The following is a 21,313-nucleotide window of genomic DNA, read 5'->3' on the forward strand; positions in this document are numbered from 1 at the left end:
ATTCTACACTTGGCAGCCTTCCAGGCAGCGCTGCTATGTGTTTAGAATACTTTCGAGGAACAAAATACGCTTTTGTTGTTTGCTGGGCCAAATGGGGCTGTTTTTGATTGGGGGGGGGGGGTGCACGGGACAAAACCGGAAGCTTGTGACGCTCCACGAGGATGGTATAGCAACTGATTCCCTACTTCCACTAAAAAAAACAAAGGATGAAATAAGAATTTTTTTTGTTGTTGTCGCAGTGGGGGGGGGGGCACATTTGCATGTGTGCACGCCCCTCTTGTCAGCGGACACAGGAACATGCGTGATGGTTCTTCACATTTGAGACACACAAGACGAAGAGCTGCAGTGGCGCTATGTGTTCATTAGGGGCCCGCTTCTCTGCACTTAATGACGGGAAAGAGCCATGTTGGTGAATTCGGCCGCCAAATTTGTTATTTGGCTTATGGAAGAAATAGCGAGCCTTCTGCTTTTGAAATATTTTTGTCGTTACAAGTTTGCACGCACCAAAAAAAAAGGAAAGCACACAATTGAAATGATACAGGCAGACACAAAAGCACACGCAAAATGAAAAAAAAAAAAGTAGTGCTCTGGAAATGACTGATGCGTAAACACACACACACACACGCACACACACACACAGACGGGAGAAGAAAGATGAAAGAAGTTTTTGCAGGGATGTATTTTGCCTCGCCTTATTAAGAATTCCGTTAATGAGACAGCTTTGCCACCACAGACAGAACAAATGAATGTGACGCAGAGCGGCCCGCTTCCCCTCCTTGCAAACCGAGCAGTGAGCACCGAGGTGTGTGTACTTGTGTTTGTGTGCGCCAGAAAGGTGTTTTGTAAACATCTCATTCAGAATAATGAATGTAGTCCTCTGTCAGCTTTTCGCGCACACACACACACAAGCAAAAACACCACAAGGGAGCTTCCCACACCTGTCAAATTAACTCTCCTCCACCCTCTCCAAATGTGTGTGTGTGTGTGTGTGTGTGTGCGCGTTTTATGGACAAGACTGAGGATGTTGTGTTTTTGACAAATAAACAGTAAGTCCCCCATGTGGTAATTTGCATTCCACGTGAGGGGGTGTGGGGGATGTGAGCGAACACGTCGGCCACAATCCAGAGAACTGCATGTGTGTGTGTGCGCGTGTGTGTGTGTGTGCTCGCTACTTGACAGTCTACTCATGACACGGGGCTGTTTATGAACTTGATTGGCCCACTGGGAATGTTAGCTTATTTGGTTGTTTGCCAAACACTAATTCTCAACAATTAACCACCGCCAGGAGCTGTGACGAGGTGCCGTGCGCCGCAAGGACGTGCGAGTGTTTTTGTAATTCCGTGGAACCACGCAGACAACAACGTGGCACTCATGCTGATTCGTGCTAATTGAAAGTGCCCCCGTGAGAATTTGGTGGAAAATTGTTTATCGGCAAGTAGTACATTGCATTTCACAAACACCGACAATTGCCCCAAATTTCAACATGGACCAAAACTGGTTTTTGTGTCTTCAGTTGTAATGAAGTGAGGACACCTTACGGTTTATGTGTTTGTTTACATTTGCTTTCACAATGTTGTGACCAACGCAAGGACAAAACAAGCAAATATTGCTGATCTTATCTTTGGAAACAGATTGTCGAGATGAACAACTTTATTGGCACACGCTGTATATATCAATGATACCCCGGAGTGGGGCTCGGCCATTGTGGAAAACCAAAATAATAATGATAAGAATTATTTTTCTTTTGGGATACATAATAAAAAGATAATAATAATAAATAATAATAAAATAATAAAAATAAAATAAAATAAAATAAAAATACGATAATAAAAAAATAAAATAATAAATATATTTATTATTATTAGAATAAATATAAAAATAAATAATATAAAAATAACTAATTGATTTCACAATTTAAAATTTTAAATCTAACTTTAGAGTACAACCAGAAAAACTGATTAGTAACTAGTAAAACAATAACCTATTGAAATAAAAGAACTAAACAATGAATAAAAAAAAAAAAAGAAAGTCGAGATGCAAATGTATTCACATAACTTGCATTACGCGTGTTGGGACCAACATACGGCCGTTGGTTTTGTTATATGACCTGCCTTTATTTGTTACGACAGCTTTTATGTGTGACTCTTCATTATTGATGAAATAGCAATCCCAGAACTCAATGTTAATTTTCTATCAACCCATCAATAAGATTTCCCGTTGACTGCGAGCATTCGCGCTGGTGATGTTTCTAAAATGAAGCATAGGTTGTGCTCCAATGTACAATGTGTGTGTTTGTTTTTTTTTTTTTCTTTGCCTTTAGTTTGACAAGAAATCTCAACCGACAAACAGCTGAAAACACCCCCCGGGGAATTTAGAATAACAGCCGTCAAATACTTGCTGCACAAGCAACACGTTACGTCGAGGGTGCGTTCGCTACACGTTAATTGGCCTACACAACCGCCGCCGTTCGTCACGTTAATGTTTTTCTATGTTTCGCTGAGATGCCCGCATCGGAAATCACAATTACGTTTTGATCATTTGCCCAGCCAGACATTTATAGGGCAAGGTCAGAGTTTCTCGTTTGCATAACATCCACAAATCTGCCACGGTCGTCATCTTTTTTTTATTTTTTTTTCTCACATCACCCCAAACGTAAGTAACGCTTGCCCGACAAACTCCAAACAACGAAATCCAGCCGACGTCGCCAGAGAGCAGGTTCATTTCTTCTCATTTAATCGGATACAGATAGAGCAGCTCAAACCCAGGAACAGGAACACTGTGTTTGTGTGTTTCAATGTGCATTACGCAGCCCACGCCTGGCAGGAGTCAAAGTGCTCCTTTAAACATTCATAAATCACGGATATTCTGGCCTGCAATCTCCCAAGCGCCTGCCGAGTGCCAGAGCGACAGACAGACAGGCCTCTAGTTTAGGTCTTAAACAAACCCTCTGGAATGTGCTGATGGCGAGAGAATTAATATTAGGTCTAAACCTTGCTGGCGGCCGGCTTGGACCCCAAGTGTATCATTCAACTCTTGTCTGACTGAAGCTTCATATCCCTAAAAGCAAATAAGTCAAAACGTTGAAGCGCGTCAAGCATTTTTTGGGGCCGCTGTTGATTTGTCTGAGCGTTTTCATTTCCAAACGGTTCAATTACCTGGATGGCTTTGCCAGTGGAAACATTTGAAAAGCAGTCAAGGGTGACTCTGGCGAAACCTCGCGAAACTTCAACAAGTTATCAGTGGCTCGGGGGCGTCGAAAAAGAACGGCTTTCGTCACATTTACATGGGCCCCGTTCGTCTTTTGCACTCGCTCTGTTCTCGCGGCCTGCTCTGGACTTGGATCCATTGCAGCAACTTCCCCTTTTCACATCCAGAACTCGAGTAACTGGAGTGAAATCCAGCGAGAGCACAAAAGAAGGCGCAGTGAAAGGCGGCCATTGTTTTTGCACCGAAATACTAATGATTGGTGACAGAATGAAAGACGTGGCGGATCTATAGGGGCTCTTGTGCGGGCTGCATCGCGCACGGGCGTGATTATGGAAGGCCATTCCGAAACACGATGCCCGGCATCGGCGGAAAAGGTCTTGGGAGAAAGCTTTCAAGACAACCGACTCTTGCATGTGATCTATGCATGTGAGTTGTCCAGGAGCGCAGGCATGTGCGATAACTGCAGCTCTGTTGTCTCCGTCGAGGGAAGGCAGGACAGAGGGGGAGGTGGGGGGGGGGGGGGGTGGTTTGGGGGGGAGAGTGAAAGAGTACAAGGGAGGCCTCCTTTCACAGAGAAACAAAGATAGCTGTAATTAATGGCCCTGAGCTCTGGTCTAGGGGAGCTTTCTTCTGACAACTCGGACTTAATTAAAACTTAAGACTTCTGAAAAGGGCCTCTGACCGCGCGGGGACGTCCCACCGCTTCATGAGAAAAACCCGGTTAGATTTCCGACAAAAGGAAGAAAGAACGAATGAAGAAAAGACGTGTTAGCAGCTGTAGCTAAGTTGCTAATCCCCGTTTGTCAAAGACGGAACGGGCGGGGGGGAAGGGAGGTGCAGGGGGGGTATAGAAACTCACACACCTGCCGCCCACCGCGCACAGACACGCACACACTTTCTGACCCACCTGTTCAACCGCGTGACGATTATGCAACGGTGTTGGGATGCAGCGGGAAAGAACGACGGGTCCGCGCATGAAAACGCTTGCTAGCGCATTTTTTTAAAGAACTATAACATTTGCCCCGTGTCTTTGCATCCCCCCCCCCAGCCCCATCCATCGTGCTGCCCTCCTCCCATCACAGAGGTTCAGATAATAAAAGCTTGGCCCGCTCTTTTGTTTTTGTGCATTGTTCATTAGCCCGGCAGCAACAACAGAGGCACACTCGATATGCTTGGCTTGACCGGGTGTATGAGAGCGGGATAAGGTGGGTCGCTATAGACCAGAGGGGTTTGGTGGTGGTGGGGGCTTGGAGGTGGGTGGATTGCTGTGCTGTGCGTGCATATTTGCTAGCTTGTGCGCACGCAGGCGCTGAGGTAGGGGGCGGCTTTTGCATGGCCGCGATGCCATTAGCAAGTGGAGATGCAGCGCTCGCAACTGACAGCACACGTTGAATGAGAACCCCCCCCCCCCGCCGCTGGCAACAATGAACACAGCCGGACAATGTGAACGTTTGGAGGAAAAACAGCTTTGCCCTCCCCAGACCCTTATTTTGACTTTTTCCCTTTGTGCCGAGTCCGCGCGTCACCTCAAACTTCCCCAATTAATGACAAACGGGCTCGAACGCATGAACTCTTTTTTTCTGCTCCTTTTTAATCATCAAATATTTTCGGGGCCAGACATTTTACAGTTGGAACCGCGACATGATGCTGGAATAAAATGCAAAATTAAGCGTGAAACCCAAATTGGTCTTTGGAATTTCTTTTTTCTTTTTTTTTTTCGCTTTATTCTGACTACTTCAGCTCACATGCCGCAACGTGTCATGAACATGCGTAGCTGGAAATAATAGACCGAGTGTGCCGGGACGTTCTCCATTGACGTGTCTGGCTCGTTTGAAGCCAGGGAAGTGGGATTTCTGGGCTCTGGATCGTTGCAACTCGACTGCAATCAGAGCAGAACCAAAAGCATTTACCGTCATAAAGTGGTCAATGATAGAGGCACGATTTCCCCCCAACTGATACCCCCCCTCCACCCCCAAATGTCCTTTTTTGCAAGATTGAGGCCACTTCTAAAAGGCTTTGTGTCTTCTCCCCTTCTCTTCAACAGCACTTGCACAAGCTGGACAGCGCCTACAGCCCCGAGTCGTGCGTCTATTACTGCACGCTGTGCGACTACTCCACCAAAGCTCGCCTGAACCTGGTGCAGCACGCCCGCTCGGCCCGCCACCAGCAGAACGAGGGCCTAAGGAAGCTGCAGTTGCACCAGCAAGGCCTGAGAGGGGACGACGATGGATTCGGCCTCCACGACCTGTTCCATGTCAAGGAGTGTCCCTCCAGCCAAGGTCGGTGCTCTAAAGTTTCTCTTCCACCCCCCTTAACCTTGGGTCATGGAGATCGTATAGCACTTAGCAGAAATACAAAGAAAATTGAAGATCCCAACTGATTTGTGGCCGCTTTTTGACGTCAAAATTCAGCCACATGGTTATCAATGAAGGTGTTGCCGTGGCCATTTCAAACGCATGCACAATTTTAGAACAAAATCTCGCTTTATTTTTCAACTTCATTCATTCATCTTCCGTACCGCTTGATCCTCACTAGGGTCACGGGGGGTGCTGGAGCCCATCCCAGCCGTCTCCGGGCAGTAGGCGGGGGACACCCTGAATTGGTTGCCAGCCAATCGCAGGGCACACATAGACAAACAACCGTCCACGCTCACACTCACACCTAGGGACAATTTAGAGTGTTCAATCAGCCTGCCACGCATGTTTTTGGAATGTGGGAGGAAACCGGAGCACCCGGAGAAAACCCACGCAGGAACTTGTCTTGTATATATAATTTTTTTCCGCTGTGATTGTCCTTGGCTGTAATTACATCCACCTCACTTTCCTCCTTAACAGTCCTGCTATCTCTTCTTTCTTGCACCACTCCCTCTACATGCTGTCAAATCCCCCCCCCCCCCCCACCCCCCATCCACTCCTCTCGCCTTTGGCCTTCCTATCCACATCACGTCTCCCGATACAGAGCCGTCCTTTCCTTCCTAATCTCTCCAAAATGAGCATACTGTTCCTATTAGGCTGCTGCGCTTATATCTCCCACAAACACAAACACACACACACACACACACACACACATACAAACTGCATGCACAGGGACATCCCAGGCAGGCGAGCAGCTTATGAAATTTCACCTTGGGAGGATCTCGCAGCCTGTACACACACACACACACACACATACGTTTTTCTGCAGCCTCTCCCTGGAGTGAGCTTTCATTTCCTTTCTCATGACCAAAGCAATTTGGCTTTCATTTAAGGGTCTCCGTCCTGCCAGCAGCTAATAAGTGTAACAGAACTGTAAAACATTCAGAGAGCGAAAAAAAAAAAAAAAAAAGAGAAGAAAGATTAATCGTTTTTCTTTGAGTGGGGGGGGGGGGTTGATGGTTGGTGAGGGTGTACGCGGAGCAGAGGAGGAGGAGAGTGGGGTCTCGTGGTGTAATTTAAACCAGAAAAGTCGGGGTCCATTATTTCGTCATCCTTATGTTAATGCTGTCGGGAGAAAATGAGCGCTTAACTTGTTTTTGCTTTGCTTGACCTGAAGGAGCGGGGCGGGGCTTGGGGGGGAGGAAGGTAACACGCTTTGAAAAGCATGCCGGCCGGCATCGCATTTGGCCTGGCGTCCGAGTGTGTGAGCGCGTGCTTCCCAAAGTGTCCCTGTCTTGACCGCGCACTCCCCACCCTGACATGGACACTCATTCCTGGTGTAACTTGGATTTTAATCACACACATATCACATTTCTGCAAGATTCTGAGCTGCTGCCTGCCGCACACTTGGACGCCACTTCCTCATTGCATCTCACAATCTGCCTCCTTTTTTTTTTTGTTTTTGGGTCCCGCTTATTATGTTTCGCTCTCCCCCGCTACATTTAAGTCGATGCGAGCACAACCAGATAACAAAAATAAAAACGTTCGACCGCTGCACCTAATTCAAACGCTCTACTCCTCCAATTTATTTGTCACCGCTGCCGTCCGTCCTTTCATGTGCTGGATTTGACTCCCGATGGGGAATTTCCGAGGGAAACGGCAATGCTTCAGCGGAAGCTTGCAACGTCCAAACCACTTCTTTGGCTTCAACCTTCAACCTTCAACCTCACCACCACCTCCCCTTCGCCCATATGATTTTTATTTTTATTTTTTGACCATGCTAGAGATTTTAAGTGAGCAGGCTGCATGGCAGATATGTGAAGGGTATTTTTTGACAGTGTCAGAATCAGAATCATCTTTATTGGCCAAGTATGTAGAACACACAAGGAATTTGTCTCCGGTATAACACGCTGCACTAGTATCATCGTAAACAACAAAAACATTGAACCTTAAATGAACCATTTTAGAGTAACCAGTAGTTTTGTAGTACCATTTTGTGGTGCAAGAAGAGTGACTATGTCAGTGACTGTTTAAGGAGTTAATGGCTAGAGGGAAGAAGCTGTTTAAGTGTCTACTGGATTTGGTGCGCATGGATCTGTAGCGTCTGCCTGAGGGGAGTGGCTGAAAAAGGTGGTGGGCAGGGTGCGGGGGGTCCAGGAGGATTTTCCGTGCCCTTGTCTTGATTCTTGCAGTGTGCAAGTCCTCAAGAGTGGGTAGGGCGGTGCCAACGATTTTTTCTGCCGTCCTAACTGTCCGTTGAAGTCGGATTTTGTCCTTTTTTGTGGCGGCCCCAAACCAAACCGTGATGGAAGAACACAGGATTGATTGTCGACATTTTCGCCAACCAAAGCCTAATCCTTTGATAAGATAAGAAAACCTTTATTAGTCTCACAATGGAGAAATTCCCGATTCACAGCAGCAAAGTTATGAAAGTAAGAAGTAGAACAACAAAATATAGGAGCTGCTGGAAAGGCAGCCACTCTCTGATCGTCCACACAGGAAGCCCAGAGCCAGAATCGAACCCTGTACAACTGCACTGTGAGGCCAACGTGCTAACCAGTCACTCTCCGTGCCATCCTGGAGTTAGTCAAATTACTATTATATATATTCGATAAAGTAGATTGTTCAATAGGGGTGAGCCTTGCAAGTGCTCCATTCTTTTAGTGACTTTTCTTTGTGCCCCTCCACCAAACCAAAGGTAAAAGCATAGAATTCCCCAGCAAGTCTCGAAAAGATGAAGACTTGAGATTGGGGGGGGGCGAATGGGCCCTCGCCCCTGATTTCAGCCAGTAGAGCCTGCATTGGTCTGGATATGTGCGTGCATGCTATTATTTTTCTGGGGCTACAATTCCTGACTCGAGCACTTTCGCTTCATTAGAGAGCGGTATGAAAAAGATTAATTTAAGTGCTGACCGGTATCTTTCTCTTAAAGCCGGGACCTGGCGCCCAGCCAGATAATTACAGGCCCATTGGGGAATAAGGGTTCTAATGCTGCAGACTTTATGTACATGTGAATGGCTTTCATTAAACAATTTGGGTGCTGATTTTATAGCCTAATTAAGGCTACAGCGCCGCGGAGCCGTAACATAAGGCGGGAGGTGTTTTGACAAGCGTACGCAAGCAACAATCTCTCTTGCTTTGTTACCGTGACCCTTCGTCTCATTTGATTGGTTTAATGGTACCAAGAATCATTTTCATGGAGTGTTTTTTTTTTTTGATTACCCTTTGGTCATCGATATATTGGGATTAAAAAAAACATGTAAACAATAAATTTACGCTGATCATTGGCATGGAATGAGGAGTTCAGAACGTTGGGAGGCGCATAGTTGATTCCGGACATGTTGACCAAATTTCCTTTTCGGTGACTCCACCCTCCCGTGATTCTCCAGTGCTTTCCCTCAAAGACAAAACGCCCACTGTGTCAGTATCCCTGTGATAAATTGCGCTTGTGTGTGGACAATTACGAGTTTCACAGATAATTGAGTTGATTCCAAAAAGTTAGTTTGCATCGTAAGAATTAGCTGGTATGAATTGCCTCTCGGCGTGTCAGGACTTTGGAGACCATTATGGCTTTGAGGGCCATCCAAAATCTTAGCAAATCTTAGCTAAAAATTTTAGCAGACTCTCCGAAGTGAAGGGATTTTGCTCCGACTGTTTTGCCGGTCCGTCTCGAGAAAACGTGTGTGCGTGCGAGTGTGCGTCGTCACCCATTAGCCAGCCGTGTGACCATCATGTGTAAAGCTCCTCATAAGTCAGATCAAGCAGAAACACAAGGGCACTCTTTTCTTCGCCCTGCATACTTGTTTCTTCTTTTCTTCTTCTTGCCTCTGTCCACCATTAAAAAAAAAAGGAAAAAGGATGGTGGATGGGATCTCATGGAGGTAATTACTTGTGAGAGGCAGTCCTGTCATCCATAGCCTCGACCTCCCCCACCTCGCACTGCACACCCCCGCCACCACACAACATGCATGAAACAGGGAGGCAGAAGACCTTCTTTGTCTGAGTCCCCCTTTTAAACAAAAGGCTCCTTCTAACTTAGAGAACGAAAATGCTTTAATGTATACGTGTGTGTGCGCCTTTGTGTGTGTACACCACGAGAGTCCTTTTGTTTTCTGTTGAGCGATAAGGCTGTGGGACACGTTTGCTCCGCGTCAAATTATTATCGCTGTGCTAACCGCTTTGGTAGCAGCTGTAGGCTAAAATGAGCCTAATGGACACTTATTATCCATCGGCGTGCGTGTGAATGGATGGAGATGTGGACTTGCATGAGGAGCTCTTTGCTTGATGAATCCTCACTTCGCCAAGCGATGTGTGTGCGTGCGCGCGTGTGATGGAAAATAGATCATTTTCTGTGTGTGTGATGACATCAAGATGTCTTTGAGACATTTTTGGTTTGTCTCGATCGCTTTGACTCCTTTATCTCTTTTTTTTTCCCTGCCTGGTGGGGCTGGTTTTGCCATTCCAGTGGTTCTCTTTTATTTTCATGAAAGTCCCTCTTCAGACAGAAGTCTATTTCCAGGGTTTGTCTCCGTAATTTGCGGCCATCACATAAACATTCACGGATGGTCGGAGGAGCGAGAAACTGGATGCAACGCACGCGGGCGCTCACACTGGCACATGCACCTCCTTTGCTTTGCAAAGGAGGCCAAATAACAACCAGATTGACTTACGTTCTTCTATTTGGTTGGTCGACCAGCCACAACGTTTGGTACACATGCACAATCTGACATTGCCTCAGCAATATTAGACTTCACAATGTGTTTGTTATTGTTGTCGCGAAACAATAAAAGGACGACACACATCCCAATATGAACACCTCGATATTATATATACATAGCTGGAGCCTATCCCAGCTGTCTCCGGGCAGTTGGCGGGGGACACCCTGAATCGGTTGCCAGCCAATCGCAGGGCACACAGAGACGAACAACCATTCGCACTCACACTCACACCTAGGGACAATTTAGAGTGTTCAATCAACCTGCCATGCATATTTTTGGAATGTGGGAGGAAACCGGAGCACCCGGAGAAAACCCACGCAGGCCCGGGGAGAACATGCAAGCTCCACACAGGGAGGCCGGAGCTGGAATCGAACCCGGTACCTCTGCACTGTGAAGCCGACGTGCTAACCACTGGACTACCGGGCCGCCCTATATATATATATATATATATATATATATATATACACACACACACACATATACATATACATACATACACGGTTTTGGAAAACCATCCAAACCATTTGACAGTTTCGGTATGTCTGCATTACATTCGGTCCGTTCGTACATGAGCGCCAAGCCAAAATGGCGGCAGACGAGCTTAGAGCGGTGCGTCATGATTCACACTCTGAGTCTGAGACTAAGTGAGGACACACGCCATGTGCGTCACATCGCTCCGGTGGCACGGCAGCCAATCAGATTGCAGCGCAACTGAGTCTCGACGTCTCACTGGAAATTGCATTGTTTGTGGCTGAGGTGTTTTGACCTTTGTCACCTGAGGAGATGCGATGCTGCTATGCAGCTTGCCCACGTTGTTCAATTTTTTTTTTTTGGATCCAACTCTGCCCTAGAATGTAGCTAATCCATTTAAATGATGAGCCAACAAGCCACAATGAAAATGCAGAATTGATGTCTTATTAATATATTTTGGGCAAGCAGTTCTTTAGCCCTAAATTCCCTCAAAGCAAGCCTTCTAAAGCAGTGTGGTCACTTTTTTGAATAATTCCACGCCAGCAAATGATAATTACTGTGTGGTTTCTATGCGCACACACTGTAGAGAGCCTGACTGAAGAAATGAGGCTCTTTCACCATAAACTATTTTTGAAATGGTGTGTCGGAGAGGGGTGAGCGGGGGGGTGCGCGGTCAAAGAGCGGCCTGATTGTTTTTCTTCGAGTGGAGGCAGCTCTACGGCGAAGGGGCTATTACCCGGGCTAAATTGTTCCCTCATGTTTTCCGCCAAAGATTCTGTGTCCTGCCACACTGACAGTTATAATTGACAAAAATTGCACTGATTATCTGAATTAGCATCGCTGACCAACACCCCATTAGCCTTATTTACAATCTAAAGCCGTAGGGCTGAGGACGCATACTAAATATGACTTGAGTTTCTTGAAGGGGGGTGTTTCATACGTCTGTGAGGTCACAAAAGGCCTCCCTTTACGGAAAGTCCAGATGGACCCCCGTAGCCCCTGGTTCTGACAGTGTTGAATATCAAGTCCCTTTTGATGAAGAATGCATCTTTCAGACTCTTTTCCTTCACTTGGAGTCTCCTTCGTTGGATTTTGTTTCAGCTTGTTTTTCCCCCTCCTTACCCCCTCCATTTTTTTTTTTTAGCCCCTGCTCGTCTTGATTTCATCCTCCTTCACCTCCATTCTTTTCTCCCCCTGATCCCCTTCATACACCCTCTGTCCATTGACTCTTAACCACAGATGGACAAAACAATGGGCTGTGTCACACAGCATTAAGACAAACAATCAGGTGATGGGAGGGGGCCCGTGTGGGACCGGAGCCGCGGTAACCAGGCAATGCTCGGGCTTGGTCCAAGCAGCCGCTAATCTGAGACGGCGATGATACAATTCGCAGATGGACATCGGAGGCGGCTGACACACGCACACACACATACACACACACACACATGCACACGCGCGCACACCCACATGATAAGTTGGTATTGTCAGAAAGAATTTCTATCTCCCTGCCCCCCTTCTTCGCTCTCCTCTCTTTGCTTCACCTCATCCATCAGCGGGAGGCATGGAATTGATAGAGGCTATTGATTACCAATAGCTCAGGCTAATCGTCGCTAACTGGAGGAAGCTTTGCAGCAATAGCCCCTGTCAATGACTTGTTGAATGCGTGTGTCAGTCTTCAATTTTCGCTTGTTGAAATGTAGTGTTGAAAAAAAAATAATTGCATTTTGGCCAAGAAAGTGTGTCTAGAATAAGGAAAATGTACGTTTTTTGTTTTTTTTTTGTCCTGCTAAGGTTCACCTCCTACCAACAGTATGTGATGACAACCCTTAGCCCCTTCTCTCTCTCTCTCTCTCTCTCTCTCTCTCACACTCTCTCCTTCATCTCCCTAATAGGAAATTTGAGCGCCCGATGTGAGATTAAAGCTCAGAATCAATGCCTTGTGAGCAATCATTTCCAGACAAAATCTCTTTCATCTATGCAACCCCCCCCCCCACCCCCTACACCCTCTGCTTCATTCTCTTTCGTTTTCTCTTTCCCACCTCCTAATGCTTACCGGGGGTCCCGTGTCATGACATCCCTTTCTGCTTTTATCATAGACTAATAACACTGTAGAAATAGAGAGAGACAGAAAAGAACGTGACACCGAATCTGAAAAGGATGCTGGGATAGAAAAGGGAAGGAGAGAAAAAAAAAAGATAAATCCACAGAATGATCCCGGGGTCTCGACTTTGATGTCGGATGTCTTTGTGCAAATTAAACAAATATGTCTCCTTGGATTCATCTCCGAGTTCTTCATAAGATGACATCTCCTTGTTTTCTCTCTTATAACAAAGGACAGAAGTTAGGAACCCCAAAGAGGAAGCATTTTATTTACAGTCACATACACGGAACTGAAAAATGAATAGGATTGACACGTCAATAAAGAACGGATTTGGGTTGGGACAAAATAACAGGATATTTTGCATGAATAATCTTTGGCGGTATTGTATTGATAGAGCAGCTTTTGGGGTATCTCACAAAAAAGATCCAGCTCTGCACTTTACAGCAGCCGAATCCCATTTCCACTTTCAGAAAAAAAAAAAAAAACTGTAAGTGACCATTTTTCACATGGTTGAGGATCATTCAAGTGATGCGTTCATCAATCAGTCATAGAGCAGAAAGTGGACCCCCCCCCCCCCGTTTTTTTCATGGATGGTTTATTTGTCTCTTTGAAAATCACAAAAAACTTCTACAGTCCTTTCTCACTCTGCCTACTTCACCTTTTTTAACTCATCGCGCAGCGCATGTCAAATGTCATTTTTTAGTTTTTTCTAAAAATGGCCTCCGGGTCGCTAGTTTGGACACGCCTGACGTACCGTATATTCGAGCTATTAGCTGAGATCAATTTGATCCTCCTAATTTTGGATCGCAAGTGACTGTGCAATTCTCAGCCCTACACGGGAGCATGCCGCACTTAAACCCAGTGCTAAGATTTTGCCCGGGAAACACACACACACACACACACACACACACACACACACACACACACACACAACTTGGTCGGGCCTTTGTTTCCAAACACAAGTTAATGGGGAGTGAGGAAGAGGAGCATTGCAATTTTCTGCTCTTTAGGCACCAGAGAATTCTCTCCAGTGTAAGCGGGACCGCACTCTCAACGTAATAGGCATTTTGCACCCTCATCACCCTTGCGCGCGCTCACACACACACACTCACACACACACACATGCACGCGACACACAACAGAATCATGCGGGAGTCAAAGAGGCCAGTCCCGAGAGTGCCAGCTAGCGTTAGACATGCATGGAGTCGGCAATGAGACAATCAGCATGATGAAATTGAAAGCCTGTTTGGAGTCGAATGGGAAGGGAGTAAGAGCAAGCCAAGTGGGAGAGGGCAAGAGCAATGGCCGCCCTCTCTACTTACAAAAAAAGAAAATAAAAAGAAGAAGAAGAAGAAAGCGTATATGGGAGGAAACATGAGGATGAGAGGAAAACGGAAGTCATGTTTTCTTTAATTGCCTCACAAGATGATGACAGGGACGGCCAAAGAGAAGATTCTGTTTGTAGACGGCGGGGCATTAATCATCTGTGCGTCCGTTGTCCCCCCCCCACCCCCCCCTCCCGGGCCACATCAACTATAGGACACTATTAAACTATTATGGTTTGACGACTCTCATCGTTTGTAATCAGAATAATTACTCAGTAGCATCCTGTGGAGTAATATCTACGCTTCACATACCTGAGGACATGAAGACTTCCCCCTCTCGCTCGTTTATAATTGTCCTTTTTTTTTTTTTTTAATGACGATATTCGACTCTGTGGCAGCGAGATGTAAGAATGACTCAGGTTGTGTCAAAGTTCGGGCCACGGAGCTGTCCGCTTCAGTTAAGCTCTCGCCGTCTACCGCGGGAGCCTCCGAGCGTACACGCGCACATATATGTGGCCCACGCAACCGATGACACAACATCAATGTGGGAGTTCCTGTATCTGACACGAGATTAAGAAGGCCAAGTGGACGAATGTCATGGAATTGCCGTGTTGCATTTGCGAGGAGGAGAAAAAGGGGACCATGTTGTCACACGCGCACACACACGCCAGAGTCCTGTGCGGTAAATGAGCAGGTCGCCTCCCTTGCATTATTCACAGCAGCCGAGTGATCGAAGCTTGGTTCAATAGCACTAAAGCGATGCGTGCTGAAGAGATTTGTCTTACAAAACCTTCACACACACACACACACGCACACAAAACCTCACAGAGTCCGCTCTCACAAACATTGATTTTCAGTGGTGGGATTCTCCCAGGCTTTGGATAAAACGAGGGGCTTCCCCGTCAAACCAGCCCAAACACACACACACACACACACAATACAAGACAATGTATAGAATCTTAGTGTAAGTCTTTAAAATTGTGATTTGATGCGGACGTAGTCCATCGATGAATGCCGACGAAGGTCATTGATGTCAGGGCGTTTCGTTTCATGTCCAACTAAGGTGATATCCTGCTGATAACTTTATTTAAATGTGACATTAAATCATTCATTCATTCATTCATTCGTCTTCCGAGCCGCTTGATCCTCACTAGGGTCGCGGGGGGTGCTGGAGCCTATCCCAGCTGTCTTCGGGCAGTAGGCGGGGGACACCCTGAATCGGTTGCCAGCCAATCGCAGGGCACACAGAGACGAAAAACCATTCACACTTACACCTAGGGACAATTTAGAGCATCCAATCAGCCTGCTATGCATGTTTTTGGAATGTGGGAGGAAACCGGAGCACCCGGAGAAAACCCACGCAGACCCGGGGAGAACATGCAAACTCCACACAGGGAGGCCGGAGCTGGAATCGAACCCGGTACCTCTGCACTGTGAAGCCCACGTGCTAACCACTGGACTACCGGGCCACCACATTAAATCACACAGAGACAAATATTCACGCTCGCAATCCCACTAAGGGATTCCGGAATCGAACCCTGTTACCTCTACGCGTCGAGGCGGACGTGCTAAACAGTCGAGACACCGTGCCGCCCTTCTTTTCGGACATGCGAACATCTATTGACAACTCGGCTCTCACGTGAACACGGATGCACTAACATTCACCGATGTCCTCCTAAGACATGTGAGCTACCCGTCCCAATCCACTGTCATTATCTTCCAGACCCCCACGTAACTCACACACACACACAGACACACACACACACACACACGTGTCTTCCCTTCAATCCCAGGTAATGGTTTGGGGCAGAAGGCTCGAAGCGGCGGGCCTCTCTCCGAGTGCCCCAGTGTCTTAAGCTGCCATTGATTAAATGTTAACTGATATACTCGGCCCCGGCAATCTTGTTAGAGCCGGAGCAGGCTGGCTGCGAGACAGACGGTTTAGGGACCCGCGCAACCCTTCCCTGATCAATAGCGCAGATAAAGATTTCATCCATCAATGAGCTCCCAAAACAAAAGGTATCAGATACCCTGATTAGCCTCGTGGGGACGTACACTGCCACTGCCGCTAAAAGACGCCACGAGCACCTGGGCCACCAATAAATGGGCACCCGGATACACACACACACACGCATGCACGCACACAAATCACAACCTATTTATTTTTCCCCTCCTGCATCACCACCCGAAGTTAATCAGCTCCTCACCTAATAATGTAATTACACCTGATGGGCACGTGCGCAGGCACACACACACACACACACATACACACACAGTTCAGTTTGCGGATAAGCCAGCTCTGACTTTTCCCCAATGAAGGTTAATTATCCTGTGTGGTTTGCTTAAGTGTGTGTGTGTGTGCGTTTATTTCTTCAATTGCCTGTTCATTTAAATCTTCCAAGCATGCCAAAGGCACAGCAAAATGTCTGAATCAATGTCTGGGCGACCACCGCTGTTCAAGTGTATCAATAACGCTCTCCGATCTCCTTTGCCGCAATCGTGACGGCTTCGTTTGAATCTCCAAGCCCACTTGTAATTAAGACTTAATTCTGAATCAATAGAAAGAGTCATTTGAATATAGATTTTTTTTTTTTTGGAACGTGTACACCCCCACCCCCACCACTAGTTTTCCCACGTTTTTGTTCAAACTTCAGTGGGTGTCAATAATTCCATGTCCTGTCATCGAAAGTGCAAATTGGAGGGAAATCAAGAACAGCGCGTCTTGTAAGCTCTCAAATTGTGATTGTAATTATTAGGATGCTGGTCGAGACGGAAAAAAAACTAAAATCTAATTTGTAGGATGTTCAAGTGGCATTTGTTCCCACAACATCGTTGAATTTATTATTATGAAACTGTGAAGAAAAAAAAAACATCTGTGAAAGATACATGTGTCATAATAATGAAGGGCGGCAACAAAACTGACAAGTTTCTATGAAGAACAATATTTTTTGTTATTTTTGCCCGGAAGTCATTTATGTTTGAGCTGCTTTATTCTCAGAATATGCTCTTATAATAATAAGAGTCGTCGCAATAGTAGATAATGTCACCGCATTCCCCGATCTGACCAAAGCAAAAAAAAAAAAGTCATCTGGGATGCTAACCTGCCTTTGGTTTGATGAAATCATCGCGTCGCACTTTTTCGCTGCGCCATTTTGAGGCGCTGTGGGGATTTTCAAGTGGCATGTCAGGAACTGGGAGTCTAATGCATGGAAACACGGAGCTTTCTGTTTTCTGACGGCTAGCAGAGATAAGGGAGAGATATTGCTGAAGCTCTGGCTCAAATCTAAAACAGATCCCGCTGGAAGGAGGCGGGAAGAGGGGCGGGGGTGGGGGGGTGAGTAGGAAAGGAAAGTCAGGGTTGCGGGTGAAGGGGAGAGAGGTAGCAAGAAATGGGAATATTGTCAATCCTCGAAGTGTCTGGCGGCGTCTCCCTTTCTTCCCCTCTTTCGCTCCCTCCTTCTCCTCCCCTCCTCGGCCCCCGCTCCCCCGGTTAATCTGATTTATTCGAAGCATATGTGTGCTGCTCTGTCTTTGTCTGCCTCTATTAGGGCCGGTGGGGGCCCATATGACATTGTTTAGCTAGTAATGAAATGGACATTTTTTGCATGTTTTTGAGACGGTCGAAGGAAAGCCAACACTCTGACTTTATAAGCATCTGGGAATACCATCTCCGGGGCGTTTGCCCCCACTCTCTGTCTTTGCGTGTGTGTGTGTGTGTGTGTGTGTGTGTTTTGCAGGATGCCACATGTGCATTACAGGTTCCATGTGGTCATTTTAGTTTTCTGAGCAACCTAATGAATATTTCTGCCCGGAGATATGTTTGAAAAGTCACACTGCACTAAAAGAGCACACAAGACATTTTTCGCCCCCCCCCCCTCTATAAGGGGAAGTGACATGTCACATGAGTATGAAATTGTTAAATGGTAGCGCCCATCATGAAGGAATGTTGCCATGACATGAATGCATTCTTTTTCAATGTGACTTCCATTTATCACTCTCGCAATTACATACTTTTTGTCTGACTCTCACACATCATTAAATTGTTGTCTGGCAAAGCTCTGAAAGCAGAGCTTCTCTATCGCTTAAACAATGAGGCATCTTTTCCCAACAAAATCTATTTGTCTCCTGCCATCACCGGCCCATTTGAAAGCTTGGCTTTTTTTATTTTATTCATTCATTCATTCATTCATCTTCCATACCGCTTGATCCTCACTAGGGTCGCGGGGGGTGCTGGAGCTCATCCCAGCCATCTCCGGGCAGTAGGCGGGGGACACCCTGAATCGGTTGCCAGCCAATCACAGGGCACACAGAGACAAACAACCATCCTCGCTCACAATCACACCTAGGGACAATTTAATGTCTTCAATCAGCCTGCCACGCATATTTTTGGAATGTGGGAGGAAACCGGAGCACCCGGAGAAAACCCACGCAGGCCCGGGGAGAACATGCAAACTCCACACAGGGAGGCCGGAGCTGGAATCGAACCCGGTACCTCCGCACTGTGAAGCCAACGTGCTAACCACTGGACTACCGGGCCGCCCTTTTTATTTTATTTAAAATTTCAATTAGATTTTCCCCTTCTTGGCCTGGTATTTGGTCTGAGAAGAAGAAATAAACCCCGGCTGCATGACAAGGGCCACTCCGGGCAATTATAAACGATATCTGCCTTGCTGGTAGGGCTGTTAACCGATGTAGGGATGGATGTTCAGATAGGAGGAATAAATGGAGGGACAAATAGGATATATGTGGATGGATGGCTGTGTGAAAAGATCAAAAGTGGATGGATAGATAGATGGATGGATGGATGGATGAAGAGAGAGAAGGCCAGATCTTGTCGGGCTGATAGAGTCGGGCAGGTATGCCGAGAAACAGCCCCTTTCTTCATTAGAATCATTTATCGATATCGGACGCTCACCGTGCATGATGGTGCGTGCGCGTGTGTCTATCTGAGAGAGGAGAGCCGCGACACAAGGCCATGTCTGCGGATAAGTGCTGCTAATAGGAGAGAAGGAATTCTTCTCACAGAGACGGGAGCGCCATTAACCCTCATCTGTGTGTTTTTGGTGCCGTTTCGTACTCACGACCCCCCCCCCCAACCCCCACCCTCGCCCCCTCTTTTCCTCCCTCTATCGCGCCATCCCCAGGACCCGACGGGGTCAACCTGGTGAGCGTGTGTGATATTTCCGCTGCGTGTGCCACCTCACTGTGCATGCCCGCGTGTGCGCGATGGCCACTGCTGTGCAGACTGCCTTGTCGACCAGATGTTTGTAATCGGGGAGGGGGGGCGAATAAATATTGCGCCCAGGTATGATAAAAAAAAAAAGCGGGAAATAAAAATGAATAGAGGAGAGGAATTCTGCCAAAATCTCCCGGTGAGCTTGTCGTGCCGCCTCAACACTTCTTGCCCGTCTGCCTCGGGTGATCGAGGCTGCCGAAATGCAATATGGCGCTCGCGTAAGACGCGGGTGTTTATGTTTGCAGAGGTGTACGGAAGGTGCGCAAGCACGGTTGTTCCAGACCAGGCATTACATTGTTGTCCCGTCTTTTGTATTTGGCATTCAAAAATCATACCCGTGACCGTCTCATCCGTGCGGAACTGAAAATGAACCTCCCCCCGTCGTTTAACGAGCGTCAGCGGCTTCTGTCTGCGGAAGCGAGCCTTTAATCTAGGTCATGTTTATTCAAATGCTTTTTCTTTCTTTCTTTCTTTCTTTTTTTTTCAGAGCACTAATACGTGTTTTGTTCGTTGCCTGCAAAAAAGCAGAGTGGGCAATTTAAGAGAAAATGAAATAGCATTTGCTGTCTCAGGAAGTCGTAATTGACAACAACAAAGCAAATTTGAAGCTGCTGATCTGAGCATGTTTTTTGTTTTTTTTTTTCCCACCCTCCAAGTCATTTTTCAGCGTATTCCGTCATCAACAGTCACACCGGGAGTGTGTTAATTGTAAAAATGATATTGTCTGACGCTCCCGGTCCACTGAAAACTAAACACAATTTTTTTTTTTTGCTGTTGTAATATTCTCTGCCGCGTTTTTAGCAATAAATAGTCGGTCGGGTGTGGGTGGATTTGAGCGTGTGGATGGAAACGCGTGTGTTTACATGTTAGCGTGTGGGCTGTGGAACCCCGCATGAAATACATGCGGCGCTCCGTGCATGGGTGTAAATGTGGGCCTGTGAAGGGTGTGCGTGTGTGTGTGTGCGCTTGTGTGTGTGTTATTCCCAGGCCCTGTTGTGCAGGAGCTGCAGCCCCATTCTGCTGGGTTGATGTTTAGTATTTTAGACATGCTACATTAACAACATCTGGTTAAGATCTGAATGCTTGTTAAACGCGCTGAAATTTGGGGGCGGTGGGTGGGGGGGTGGGGGGAGAGGGGGGGTACAGGGAGAATGGGCCGGGGGTGCCTAGAGGGGAGAGTTGGGTAAATAAAGATTTGAGGGCTCGAGAAACAGGAGGGAAGGCGATCAGTAAAGTCTATAAGGTTATGACTCTGGCAGCATTACCACTGGCCCTTGACTCCGTGTGTTTACGTGCGCCGCGTATACTTGAGTGTCTGTGTGGGACAGTCGAGTGTTTCAAAGCTTTCCCCATTCGAACCGAGAGGCCGCAACGGCACACAAATGTGATGTCACAGGGCCCCCCTTTGCATTCATGCACTCTGTCGCACAGTGAATTTTTTCAATTCAGGCCATTAACAATGCTACCATTATTTCCCCCCCACCCCATTACCTGTTTCAAACCTATAACACAATAGTGATGATAATAATGCAGCATCAAGTTCTTTGGCTGCAGCTCCGAGTACAGTTTGATTCGTGTTCATATTCATGTAATGTAAAAAAAAAAAAATGATGCATCAGATTTAGTTATAAGTATGGTTATTTTTCTTTTTTATAGCTTATCATACACACACACACACACACACACACACACACACACACGTATATATTTTCCTTGTTTTCCCCTTTAATGAGCACTATCCGAGACCCTAAAGAAGCAAATTAGTGGCAGCTTGCCCCCCCCCCCCCCCACTAATGAATTCAACCATTTTGGAATCTCAGAGTCCAAGTTTTGTTGGTGTGTTATTTCTCTGTGGTGGTTGTGCTGTGCGACCGAGTCCTCCACTGGGCACATAATGACCA

At 46.7% G+C, this 21,313-nt stretch overlaps 1 protein-coding gene across 9 annotated transcripts in view; it reads left to right on the forward strand.

Annotated features, from left to right (window-relative positions):
- zfhx4 (zinc finger homeobox 4) overlaps nt 1–21,313 on the forward strand; it is a 119,512-nt gene that overhangs the window by 77,788 nt on the left and 20,411 nt on the right. For all 9 annotated transcript variants that reach the window (XM_052054628.1, XM_052054636.1, XM_052054630.1 and 6 more), the window contains one exon: nt 5,252–5,486. In XM_052054628.1, coding sequence (XP_051910588.1) covers nt 5,252–5,486 — 235 coding nt within the window. The remainder of the gene's footprint in view (nt 1–5,251; nt 5,487–21,313) is intronic.

Source organism: Hippocampus zosterae, chromosome 20 (assembly GCF_025434085.1).
Source record: "Hippocampus zosterae strain Florida chromosome 20, ASM2543408v3, whole genome shotgun sequence".
NCBI lineage: Eukaryota > Metazoa > Chordata > Actinopteri > Syngnathiformes > Syngnathidae > Hippocampus > Hippocampus zosterae.